Consider the following 14,092-nt stretch of genomic DNA (forward strand, 5'->3'; position numbering starts at 1 on the left):
ATAGCTTTCTTCACAGAAGCCCTCTCCTGGCATAAACAGGTCACAGACATAGATATGCCCACAGGCAATGACCCGATCAGAGCAGCAGCTGTCTCCTCCCAGCTCGCACCAGGAATCCTCTAGACAGGGTTCCCCACTGGACCTCGCTCCCTCCAACATTCTGGTACTTCTCACATGGAACACTGGTCTTGGAAAGCAGGCTGGTGCTCCAGAGCAGATAGTCTTGGTTTCCCTGGGTGATGCCCCCCCGCCCTCCCTCCCCCCCCAGCAGGAAGATTAGGAGGCCTTGGTCTCTACTTCTGGTCACAAGCACAGATGTTGCAGAGCTCCACCAACCCCAAACAGCCTGCCTGGCTCCTTGGCAGATCACAATTTTGGGGTCTCCTTATAGTCCATTTCAGGACACCAAATGAGATTTAGGATCTGGGTCTTTAAAGTTTTAAGTTGAAGTTCAGCTTCTTTTGAAGTGCACACTTCTCGTCTACTTCCTTCTCTTGAACGGCCGTCTGTAACAGCAGGAGTGACTCCGAAGTGGATGATCCCATAAAACAGGCCATGGGAGTGAGAAACAAGTTACTTACCTTCGGAAACACTTTTTCTGGTGAATACAGTATCTGCCTGTGGATTCCTCACTTTATGAATATCCCCCTGCGTCAGCAACGTTCGGAAAATTCTTTTGTAGCACGCCGGCGTGGACAACATCATAGGAGCACGGCATCTCGCGCAGCTCTGACTGACTCCTTATTAGACCTACGTCGGCGTGATGACATCAGTTCTGCCCTTTTTTCCGTGCCTTCGAGGCACCCGGACGGACCAATGACAGTAGATATATACAAATACAGTGTACACAGTACATAATATCCAAAAATACACACATAGTGTGTAGACAATATAAGAAATACACCATATAAACACATAATGCAATTAAACATTGCCATAAACTCAGGTATAGAAGAGTGGACAACGGGGAGGCGGGTGGGTCAGTGAGGAATCCACAGGCAGATACTGTATCCACCAGAAAAAGCGTTACCGAAGGTAAGTAACTTGTTCTTCTGATGGATACATCTGCCAGTGGATTCCTCACCTTGTGAATAGATTCCCACAGCAGTCCCCACTCCCGGAGGAGGATGTCCACTCCTCTATACCAGAAAATCTTGAAGGACAGAGCGCGCAAAATGGCCTTCCCTCCTCACCTCACTATCCAAGCAGTAATGCTTTGCAAAAGTGTGGCGGGAGGTCCATGTCGCTGCTCTATAAATGTCCTCTACAGGTACACCTCTAGACAAAGCAGATGTTGATGACTTTGCTCTAGTAGAATGAGCACTTATACCCACTGGAGGTTCCTTACCAGCAAGGGCGTAGCAGATCTTGATGCAAAAAATAATCCATCTTGAGATCGTATGCTTGTGAACAGCTCTTCCTTTCCTGCTGCCAGCAAATCCCACAAAGAGTTGACCATCGACTCGATAGTCTTTTGTTCTATCAAGATAAAAGCTCACCGCCCTTTTAGGGTCTAGACGGTGAAGCCGCTCCTCCTCCTTGGAAGGGGGAGGATAGAAGGTAGGTAGGATAATGGACTGTCCTAGATGGAAGGGAGTTACCACCTTAGGCAAAAAAGCAGCCCTGGTCCTAAGAACCATTCGTTCAGCATGAATTGTCAAGAATGGAGGCTTGGAACTAAGAGCTTGAAGCTCACTTATCCTCCTTGCCGAGGTAATTGTAACTAGGAAAACCGTCTTAAAAGACAACAACCTTAAGGGACAATTATGTAAAGGTTCGAAAGGCGAACCCCATCCGAAATGCACCAAATTCAAGTTCCATTGAGGCACAATAAAAGGAGTAGGAGGATATTTATTTGTAAGGCCTTTCAAAAAACGTAAAACAATAGGAGATTTAAACAATGACGGCTGATCCAGCAAACAGAGAAATGCCGACAAGGCCGAAAGATATCCCTTGACTGTAGCCACAGCAAACCCTTGCTGAGCTAGAAATAGAGCAAATTGTAGAATATCGGATAAACGAGCCTTCAAAGGGTCAATAGATTTCTCTCTACACCAAGACACAAATTTCAACCATCTGTACGAATAGATTGACTTGGTGGAGTCACGCCTGGCCGATAAAATGACATCCACGACATCATGTGGGAGAGAGAGAAAAGGAATTCAGGTTGCCCCGTTCAATTTCCAGGCATGAAGGTGTAAGGTCTGGAGGTGGGGATATTGAACCTGCCCCTTCATCTGAGAGAGGTCTGCCCTGAGAGGGAGATGGAGCGGAGGGCACGAGAAGAGGTGGAGAAGATCTGTGTACCACACCCTTCTTGGCCAATCTGGGGCGATCAATATAACTTGGGCCCGGTCTTGGCGAATCTTCCTCAGAACCAGAGGAATCAAGGGTATGGGAGCAAACGCGTAAAGGAGTTGCGAGCCCCAACTCAACTGCATCGGAAACTGGAGGCTGCAGAATGACGGGCAGTGAGCATTCTCGCGAGTTTCGAACAGGTCCACCTGAGGAGTCCCCAACGTCCGAAAGACGTGACAAACTACCTCTGGATGAAGCCTCCACTCGTGGACGGCTGAGAACTGCCGACAGACTGTCTGCACGCACGTTCAGAACTCCGGCCATTGTGAAGAACCTGCCATCAGACAAATCTGATGATCCTGAACCCAGGACCAGAGACGCAGAGCCTCTCTGCAGAGACACTGCGACCCCACTCCTCCCTGCTTGTTGATATACCACATCGCGGTGGTGTTGTCCGTCAGGACCTGAACCGACCGCCCGCAAAGGGAAGGGAGGAAAGCCTTGAGCGCCAGACGTATCGCCCGCAATTCCAGAAGGTTGATGTGAAGCAACCTTTCCTCTGGAGACCAAAGACCCTTGATCTCCAGATCCCCCAGATGAGCACCCCAACCTAGAGTGGACGCATCTGTTATCATTGTGGCCACCGCTGGTGGAAGTTGGAAAGGCTTTCCTTGAGACAGATTGCCCTCCACACTCCACCAGGACAGATCCGCTGCAGTTTCTCTGGGGATCCTGATGGACTAAGAAAAACCAAAGGTGGTGATGGACGGAGCGTTGACAATACAAACACTCACCCCCAGTCAACGGATCTGGGTTTAATCCATCACCGTTCTTTAGCTCACTCCGCCACCCCAGTTCAGACATGGCCATATGCAAATCAGTCTGACCCTGTGCCTCATGGGAACAGTCCAGCCCGAACTGCCAAGCCATGTCTTCCCTGGACCGGAATCAAGCTTCCCAGGACCGGTTTCTGGCATTCCTGATGGACTCCCTGAGATCCCGGTTGTGTTGATACCACTGCCTCCGGAGGCACCACTGGAGTGCCCTCATGTGCCAGCGTGCATGGTTGACCAACAGAATGCAGGAAGCCTACAGACCTAGCAGACGAAGGACCTTCAGGACTGGAACGACCGCTCCATTGTGAAATAAAGGAATCATTTCCTGTATGTCGCTAATCCTTTTAGGAGGAGGGAATGCCAGACATACAGTTGTGTTCAGTACCGCACCTATGAACAGGTTGCGCTGGGAGGGCACCAGGTGGAAGTTGGGCACATTTATCAAAAAACCCAAGCTGAACAACAACTGAGTTGTCATTTGCAGATGATGGAACACCTTCTCTGGAGATTCCGCCTTGATCAGCCAATCGTCCAGGTAAGGAAATACTGGTATCCCTGACCTTCTGAGATGTGCTGCCACCACAGCCATCACCTTGGTGAAGACTTGAGGCGCAGTAGTAAGACCAAACGGAAGAACCGCAAACTGGTAATGCTGCGATCCTACCATAAAACGGAGATACTTCCTGTGAGACCGCAGAATAGGGATGTGGAAATCTGCATCCTGCAAGTCTATTGACACCATCCAAACTTCTTCCATCAGCGCCTGAAGAACCTGCGCAAGGGTGAGCATCTTGAACTTCTCCTGCTTTAGGTAAAAGTTCAAAATCCTGAGATCCAGGATTGGACGAAGTCTGCCATCCTTCTTGGGAATCAGGAAATACCGAGAGTAGCATCCCTGACCCCTTTCCTGCTCCGGAACCACCTCTGTCGCAACTTTTTTCAATAGTGCCAGGACTTCCTCCTGCAGGAGATGCAGGTGGTCCTCCGAGCAAAAACTTTGGCAAGGAGGGTAATTTGGGGCAAATTCCCGAAAGTGAAGTGCATACCCATTCTCTACGAGATTGAGAACCCAAAGATCTGACGTAAGCGATTCCCAATCTCGCAGAAAATGAGTAAGCCGACCCCCTACAGGACCCACATGATCCTGAATGGCGGCTCTAGGGCTGCTTTGCTGCTGTGGGAGGGGGTTGGGAAGAGGCGGAGGAGGAGGCCTGACGTCCTCAAGGACGAGCTCTTTGTCTGCCTCTGTACGACTTGTACAGTGTATTTTGCTGCTGCTGCTGCGGTTGCTGTTGTGATTGACGATAGGGACGAAAGGAAGAACGCCCAAATCCTCTGTACCTTTTAGCTGTCGAACCTCTGGTCTGCAGCCCCAAAGATCTGGCAGTAGCCTTACTGTCCTTAAACCTTTCCAGAGCTGCATCAGCTTTTTTACCTAAAAGTCCTACACCATCAAAAGGCAAATCCAACAACGCTGCCTGAACATCAGCAGAAAAGTCAGATGACTTCAGCCAGGCAGCCTTTCTAGAGGCAACAGAAGTTCCCATGATGCGAGCAACTGAATCAGCAGTGTCAAGCCCACTCTGAATCACTTGACGTGCAGCTGCCTGGGTATTGGCCAACACCTCATTAAAATTCTTCCTGCTGTCCTCAGGAATTTTAGATGCCAACTGTCGCACAGAGTCCATTAGGGCATGAATATATCTCCCCAAAATGCAAGTGGCATTTGTCGATTTTAAGGCCATACTTGCTGAGGAGAAGACTTTCTTGGCAGTTTGATCCTGTTTCTTGGACTCCTTTTCCCCAGGCACTTGAGGGAATGCACCAACAGCCTTATTCGAGCAAGCTGCCTGAACAATCAGACTTTCAGGCAAAGGGTGAGATGTTAAAAATTCAGGATCCCGAGGTGCAACTCTATATCTCCTCGCAACACCTTTTGCCACTGCAGGAGCTGTTAGAGGCTAGTTCCACACTTCCATTATAGGCTCAGTTAGAGCTTCATTAAAAGGAAGTAATAGTTCCCCAATTGAACTTGAAGAATGGAGGACCTCAGTCAAGAGATTAGATTTATACTCCACTGTAGGCAAAGTCAAGTTTAGAAGATCCGCAGCCTTCTTAATAACCATGTGGTAAGGCGTAACGTCCTTTGAAGGGGCAACAGATACAGATGACAGATCCCATTCAGGGGAAAGCTCCAAACTACTGGCCTCCCTCAAATCATCAAAACAGTCCTCCTGAAGCTCTCCTTCTTCCACTTCAGCTTCCTCTCTATATCTGCTCCTCTATAAGACGCTGAGCATCCCTTCTGGACCTCTCTTTCAAGCGCCACGCCGTCGGATCCGTGAACGACTCCGACGGAGCCGGTGCCGACGTCGGGATCGAATCCGGAGGCACAGGTCTCTGCTATCGAGGCCGAATCGGAGCCGGCGACGATAGCATCGGCGGCGAAGGCTTTGGCGTCGACGTTGTCGGCGCCAGGAAATGCCAAGCCGGCGCCGGCATGAAAGGCATAAAAGGAGCCGGAGCATAGGAGTGAGGAACTCCTAAATTATAAGCCAGAGGACCCATGGGACCCGAAGGCGCACCATAGGGGTACATGGCCCTAGAATAGACTCCGTACATCGCATTTAAAAACGAAGTAGGGTCCTGACCTGGAGCTGGGAAGGAAGGGTAAAGACCCCCAGGCCGATCCCTTTGAGGCTCCGGATTGCTCTACAGGTAAATGGGTCGGAGTCTTCGAACCCTCAGGCATTGGAGCCTCTTCTTCCTCTCGAGCCAGAGACGGGGCCGGAGATGGATTCGAAACCGGAGCCGGAGAATGAACCGGTGACTCTAAAGGTGAAGCCTCACCTACTGGATCCAACTCAGGAGATGGAGACACTACATCCTTTCCATGTCTCCTCTTCGTTGACTTCGGTCTCGAGTCAGAATCTCTACCGGAGTGATGTCGAGAACCATGTCTTTGCTTTTTATGCTTCTTCCTTGACCTCGAAGCATGATCAGAAGACGACCTCGAAGGCGACTCCCCGCAGGATCTAGACCTCGACCTCGCCTTTTTTGTACTCAATCTCGAAGCCCTCTTCTCTTTTTTTTCTTTTAACTTCGCCACCAGAACTTTAGCTTCCCTCTCTCGAAGAGCCTTTGGATTCATTTTCTTGCATGAAGAACAGCCTTCGACGTCATGGTCCGAACTAAGGCACCAAATACATTCTTCGTGTGGGTCCTTTATCAACATCATTTTGCCGCACTACCCACAAGGCTTGAATCCGGTCTTCTTAGTCGACATCTTCGACGAGACAAAGGAGCAAAAAGCCAAAGAAAACAGTAACAAAGTTACCAATAGCTAAAGAGATTTCCCAAAACCGTTAGCGTCGACGACGTGGAAAAAAGGGAACTGATGTCATCACCCCGATGTAGGTCTAATAAGGAGTCAGTGACGTCAGTCGGAGTCGCGCGTGATGCCGTGCTCCTATGACGTCGTCCACGCCGGCGTGCTACAAAAGAATTTTCCGAACGTTGCGGACGCAGGGGGATATTCACAAGGTGAGGAATCCACTGGCAGATGTATCCATCAGAATAGAGTTCACACCTGGATGTCAGCCATAGTGATATGCGCATTGAAAAGTTAATGATGGGCTCACAGTCCGACTGTTTATGATTCCCTTATCATCCTTCATTAGATGTGTCCAGGCACCTTCCTTGTGATCTCTCACTGAATACATGAGTACCCTTTGAAGTGAACAGTGGGAGTTCTCTCTCCCTGTAGGACTTGGCCCTTTTTGCAGGGTCATCCCTGAGCTTTTTGCCTTCCTCCTGTATTTTTTCTGACCTGTTGGCTGTTTTATGAATCTGGGCACTTTACCACTGCTGATCAGTGCTAAAGTGCATATGCTCTCTATGTTAAATTGATATATGGATTAGTGACTCCATGATTGGCTGGTTTGGTTTACTTGTCAGACCTGAGTACTGAACACTGCGTGTGCCCAGGGCTTGTAAATCAAATGCTGCTGGTGGGCTTCCAGCACTGGTTGTGCCACCCACAGAAGCAGCCTGTAAACTGTCTCTCAGGTATGCAATTGCAGAACCTGTGTGCAGTCTGGTACTGTTACGTTGACTGGCAAGTGCACCCACTTGCCAGCCCCTAACCCTTCCCTTTTCTGCGTATAAGACACCCCTATGGTAGGCCCAAGGGCAGGGTGCATTGTGGGTAAAAGGGAGGACATGCCCTGATGTGTGAGGCATGTCCGAATAGTGAATTACAGCCATTTATGTTGTTCACTATTGCAAGGCTACCTGTTCCCCATAGGCCAGAATGGGCAGTTTGATCATAACATCCTAAAATCCTAATTGACTCAGGGAACTAGGTTGAAATTAGAGTTTAATATGCCAGAACTCAGAATGATAAAATGCATCTTTTAGTGAAGTTGGTTTTAACATTCTGTGTTTGAAAATACCACTTTTAGAAAGTAGGTATTTTCTTGCCTAACTATCCAACCCTGCCTCTGCTAGGTTGTGTATTCCTTGTCTGGAGTTTAAGTGACAGGGGCTGTGGGATTCCAGGAGACAGGGTGAGTCGGCACAGGGCTGAAGAGACGCATCTGCATGTAGAGGGGTGGGAGGGGAGCACCTGGGACCTGAATAGGCCTGTACCTGCCTTCCACAATGCTGGCTCCACCTCCTGTGGTGCGTCTGATGTCCTGTCAAAGGAGAGAAGGAGTCCTGTAAACAAAGTGCTCCAGGACTGACCAGAACTGGTTTGGACTAGGTACAGACACTCTCTGCCTTCGGAGAACAAAGAGAATAGTAGTATAAATATTGGGGCCAAGAACCTAGGACTTCAGATCACTTCTGGGAAAGAAGAAGAACCTTTGCTGAGGAGAGGAACCAAAGAGAATCTGAAGGAGGAAACTATCCCTAAGCTGAGTGTTGTTTGGGGGATTGGCCTGCAGTGGTTGTCTGACTGTCAACGAAAGGAGAAAGGACTTTGTGCAACTTTCATAATATTGTAGAAGATCTCCAAGAGCTTGGAAATTGAGCTTGACTCCTGCTGAAGTCACAGGGACAGCATACTTCACCAAACTGCTCTCCTGAGTTCCCTTGCTGGGCATTTGAAGTGCCTACTGTTGTGCTGGGCCTTCTGGAAGACTGCGTGGCGCAGGGAGCTGGAACCGCGACTCAGGGAGAAGAAGCGTGTCGCCGCCGCAGCCGCTGTCGTCGCATCACTGAGTAAGGGTGCCGCTGAAGCCATCGCATCACCGGAGAAGCGTGTCCAGGGCCGGTCGTGGCTCCGAAGATTTGCTGAGTCGCTGCACGGTCGTTGGGCGTGCATGCATCGCCCCTTTGTTGTTGCATCAAGAAGATGCCATTTTTGTTGCATTGCACCGGATCATCATCGCATCGCGGCGCTGCGGGTCGCATCGCCACAGAAGTGCAGTAAGAAACAGACACATCACCTCCCCATGCGGAGAAGAACCGAAGCATCACCTCCCCTCCGGTAAGGAACCGATGGATCACCGTCCTCTATGCAGCAGTAGGGAACCGATGCATCACCTCCCCCAGAGTAAGGAACAGACGCATTCCCGTTTTTGTGTGTAAGGAACCGACACATCACCTTCCCTGCAAGACTTTTGTTTGTATAGCGTTACGCATCCAAAGGTACATTGGACGTAAAGTGTTGCATTTACCATCTAAAGTGAACTAAGCTATTTCTACCATTCTAAAGTACAGTATTGTAGATTTTTGTCGTTTGTGGTCTTGTGTTAAGCCTATATAAAGAATACTTATTTTTGATGTACAACTTGTGTAGTGTCCATCTGTAGAGCTGTCATTATATTACTGTATGTGTTCACAAATGCTTAACACACTGCCTCTGAGATAAGCCTGTCTGCTCATGCCAAGCTACCAAGGGGGTGAGCAGGGGTTATTTTAGAAGTGCAGCCACTTACCCTGACTAGACGCAAGGGTCCCCATTTGGTCAAAGGTACCTACCTCTGCCAACTAGAGACCCCCAAATCGAACACTCCCTAATCCAGAGTGTCCGCGCCCAGCTCGCAAGTATGAGGCAATACACAAATCTGTATGAGGGAATTCCTCTACCTCCCCATGTCTTCACCAGGCAGGCCTGGGCTTCCCATAAGGGACCCCTGGGTCTTCCATGCATTGTACCATTACAGGTAAACTTGCACTCAGTGCTGAACAGTGTGTGTGCTATGTGCATATACTGTTACCTCCATGTATTGTGCCATTCCAGGCACCAATACATTCAACACACATATTCACTCTGAACGCACGGTTCAGTACGGTAGCCTTTCTGTATTGTAACTTGCAGAACCACACATTCACATTGAAGGCACTGCGCTACACTACACCCTTCATGTATTGCACATCTCGCAGGAACATAAACCCAGTACATGTACTCACCATACACGCACTGTACAACACGTCATCTCTCATGATTCTCGCAGGCACTCATACACCCAATACATGCACTCAGTGCATGGTACTGACCTAACCCTGTTCTATACCCTTCAAAGGCACACATACAACCAGTGCAGATTCACCAGTACTGTACAGCTAACTGATGTAGCCAAAGGTGAGATAAGCACACAGCAGTGGAACATTAAAAAGGTGAGGAAGCCTGCACTGGTACAAGTTAAAAAGGACTAGTTCAAGCCTACTGATCACTACAAGGTATGCGGTCACCACTGTGCTCATACTGCTCAACTCCTGGTGAAGGCAGAAGCCTTACACCACTATGAAGGTAGTGCTTTGGACGCCCATCTCGGTCCAACAAGACTGCAGTTCGTGAGACAGGCCTGTGTCATGGCACACATGCATGACAGTGTTTGCCTATGACAACAAAAATCAGCATTTGGGATTCAAACAACAATACAGTTAGTCACTCAAGGCAGGGGTACGCATTTCCATACAGAGGACTTTTCTGTCCAAACAGATGGTGAACTAATATAGCCAAATAGTTAAAATTCCCAAGTAAGAGCTGATATACGAAGAGAACAGAACCTTAAATGCTTGCAGAACTGACCTACAGCATAATTAAATTATGACGGTCCACTTGGAAACACACAATGCTTTAAGATTTAGGGACAGAATTACATAACTATCCACTTAAAAAAATTGATTACGTTTACTAAATAAAATTGTAGTCCCTGAATAAATATCTTAATACTAACCTACAACATTTAGTCAGGAAAGCATACACATTTACTGAAGCACTGCTGTATGAAAAGTAAATCTATGTGACTTACAGGAGGTTTTACATACCTGTATACAATTTTTCCAGTTTTCCTTAGTTGGCTTCTCTTCTGCGAGTTTTGTTGCAAACTTGAGGCCTCTACCGTACATTTTATTTACCAATGCATGCTTGTATGCAAATGGCAACACCTAAAGGTTGGTAAGAGAATACACACATTATTTACGGTTTACTTCGGCAAACATAATAATTTGACCGGCACTGCTAAAACTTAAGATGGGGAAATACAATGGAACGGTTAACGGGACTTCAATCACTTTGAATCAAGTACTGAATGTAGTGAAAAATTGATAAAATAATTATGAAACTAGATATAAAAAAGAAATTGAGACGGAAACACATCAATATTTCTATAATGATCAAATTAAAGCCCAGATAGAAGGATGTATTTTTGGCACGACTGTCTTGAAGGAATAAAATCTAAAATCGGACCTAAAACTTGATGATGTTTACTGTATTGAAAAAATATGATATTCACAAATGTAAAAAAAATCCTTGGAATGTTTATCTAAAGTGGGTACGACCAGGCATGCACAGCTGTGGGTAAAAAAAAATAATGGAATTTGTTAATTAAAGAAACAAACAAACAGTGAATACTTTGCCAGGATAGACTGAGAGATACGGCGGCTTAGATGATAAGGCCTGCAGTTCATTCACTCTACAGGCAGATGTAATTGCCACCAGGATGACTGTTTTCAGTGTGAGGAGCCAGAGTAGACAGTTGTGTAGAGGTTCATACGGAGCACACAATAAAAATGTCAGAACCAAATTAAGGTCCACCAGAGGCATAAGGAATAGTTAAGGGGGAAAAGGTTGACGAGACCTTTCAAAAACCTATGTACAATAGGGGATTAAAGAAGGGGAGTTAGTCAGGCAGCCGCAAGAAGACAGCCAGAGCAGAAAGATATCCCTTAATGATGCTCAGTGAAGAGCCCTGTTGTGCAAGGGAAAGAGCAAAAAGCTGAACTTCATAAAGAGGGGCCGAAAGGGGATCAATTGACTTTCCTGCACACCATAACACAATTATTTTGTAACAGCAGGCATATACTGTTTTGGTGGAGAAACGCCAGGCTGCTAGAATCACATTACAGACTTGAGGAGGAAGGTCGAAAGCTGTCACTTGCTGCCACTCAACCTCCACACAAGAAGGCAGAGAGTGGACAAATTCGGGTGGAGAACCCGAAGGGGCAGCCTGATTGGGCATTAAGAGTCTGGTATCTAGAGCCTGACCAACTATCCTCCAGTCTGGGGCCACAAGGATGACTTGAAGCCCAGTCATTCCTGATCTGTTTGAGAACTCTTGTCAGGAGGGGTATGGGTGGAAAGGCGTAGAGGAGGCCCGAGCTCCACTCGAGACGAAAAGAGTCTCCGAGCAAGAACCGGCTTGAAAACTCCAGCGCGCAAAACCGCAGACATTGCACGTTCCCCACAGATCCAAACAGATCTAACCAAGGCTCTCCCCACTGTTGAAAGAGACCTTGTGCCACCTCCACATAGACACAATTTGTGATCCGCTAGGTATCGATGACTGAGTTCGTCCACCCTGGCGTTCATCAAACCTGCCAGTTGTTGAACTACCAGGAAAATGTCCTGCTATTCTAGTTACGTGCAGAGACGCTGGGACTCTTGACAAAGGGTCCCGACCCTACCTCGCCCTGGTTGTTGCAGTACCACATGGTAGTGATGTTGTCCGTGAACACCTGCACTAGCCTTCCCTTGATGGAGAGTACAAAGGGTTTCAATGTCAGTCAATGATGTGAAGACCGGATTCCAACAGAGACCAGAGACCAGAGACCTTTGATCTCGACCTCTCCCAGATGGCCACCCAATCCCAGGAGTGACGCATCCGTCACTAGCGTCAGATCTAGTTAGGCAAGGGATCTGCTCCTCACCCAATTGCGGTTAATCAGCCACTACTGCAGATCTCTTGCAGTTCCCTCCAAGATGTGGACCAAGTTGGAGAGATTCCCCTGACACTACTCCACTGGAAATTCAGGTCCCACTGCAAAGCCTGCACATGCTATCTTGCATGTGTCACCAGTCGCATGCAGGAGGCCATGAGGCCCAGCAGCCTTAGACTCACCGAAACACAGGATAGAGGCTGAAACATTGGTATCATGGTCTGAGTATCCCTGACTAGCCGCTCAGGAGGACAGCCCAAAACAGCACGGTGTCCAGAACAGCTCTGATGAAAGGGAGCTTCTAACAGAGTCAGGGGTGATTAAGGCACATTGAAAGTGAAGCCCAGCGATTGCAAAGGCTTCGCCATCATCTTGAGGTGAGAGATGACTGCCTGGGGCAAACATGCCTTCAACAGCCAGTCATCGAGTTAGGGGGAAGACTGGCGCCCCTGACGTCCGCGGATTAGCTGCAACCACTGCCTTGGTGAACACCAGAGGGGCACTGGTAAGGCCAAGGGGGAGCACACTGAACTGAAAATACTCACGGCCTACTGTAAACCGCAGAAAACGTCCGTTGGCAGGCAGGACAGGAGTATGAAAATAGGCATACTGCAAGTGTAACGCCTGGGCTAGCATAAACATCCTGAATTTCTCTTTCTTGAGAAAAAATGTAAGGGCTCAAAGGTCTAGGGTAGAACGAAGGCCCTTGTCCTTTGTGGGGACCAGAAAGTAGAAGAAATAGCAACCACAGTCTACTTCTGGCCCTGGAACCCTCTCTATGACTCCCTCTGCCAAGAGAGCCATGACTTCCTCGCAGAATAAGGACAAATGATCCTCCATCAGCCAGTCAAGGGATGGCAGCATGGAGGGAGGGGCAATCTCGAAGGGGAGGAAGTAGCCCCTTCGGACAATCTGCAAGAGCCACCTGTCCGATGTAATTGACTGCCAGTGGGGCAGGTGATGGCGAATCTGCTGCCAACTGGATGCCCATGGTGATAAAGGGGCAAACTAGGAAATTGTGGCGGCTGCATGTGTTGAAAGGGTGGTGGATAGTAGCAGACTGCTGGGTACCTCACCGATGAGGTCTACAGGTACCGTGCCCTCCTCCACACAGTGGCTGGGGAGCATGCACAGCTCAGTGGCTGGCAGGATACTGGAGCAGTTGGAAGCCCCTTCTGTAGCCACGAAAGGAGCAATTGAAGTGCATGTCATTAAGGGAAGCTTGGATATCCCTTGAAAAAGCAAGTCGTCATCAAACAGGCGTGGCGCCTCAGGACCACAGTTAAATAAACAGCTCTGCCCAGTGAGTCGGTCATGTCCAATCCATGACAAATTGTGAACTTTGCTGCATATTAATGTCAGCAGCCCTACATGCCAAGAACAGATGCATACTGGTAAGTAGCATATTCAGTTCGAGGCATGTGGGCTGCTGAATTCATATCTGTAGCATAGAATATATAGCAGTCCCTCCATTAGCGGCGGCCGCCTGTGCCAGCTGCAGACGTCTGAAAAAGTGTTTTTAGAACAGCCTGCCATACAGCTGCCTGCTGCTTGGAGTGCACATCTACACAGTAGTGTTTAGTAAATGTGTGTGGGGAAGACCATGTGGCTGCTCTACAAATGTCTTCCAAAGGGATATTTTCGAGGAAAGCCATGGAGGCCCCCAACTTACGGGTGGAGTGGGCTCTAGGGGGGGGGGGGGAGTGTAAAAGTGCGCTTAGCCTTATGATAGCAAATTTGAATACATTTAACGATCCGCCTGGCTATACCGGCTTTGGAAATGGGGT

At 48.4% G+C, this 14,092-nt stretch overlaps 1 protein-coding gene across 2 annotated transcripts in view; it reads right to left on the bottom strand.

Moving 5' to 3' along the window:
* The window catches only part of TPP2 (tripeptidyl peptidase 2), a 596,335-nt gene that overhangs the window by 25,017 nt on the left and 557,226 nt on the right, over positions 1–14,092 (bottom strand). For both annotated transcript variants that reach the window (XM_078658083.1, XM_078658084.1), the window contains one exon: positions 10,416–10,535. In XM_078658083.1, the coding sequence (XP_078514209.1) occupies positions 10,416–10,535 (120 nt within the window). The remainder of the gene's footprint in view (positions 1–10,415; positions 10,536–14,092) is intronic.

This window comes from Lissotriton helveticus, chromosome 8, assembly GCF_964261635.1.
Source record: "Lissotriton helveticus chromosome 8, aLisHel1.1, whole genome shotgun sequence".
NCBI classification, from domain to species: domain Eukaryota; kingdom Metazoa; phylum Chordata; class Amphibia; order Caudata; family Salamandridae; genus Lissotriton; species Lissotriton helveticus.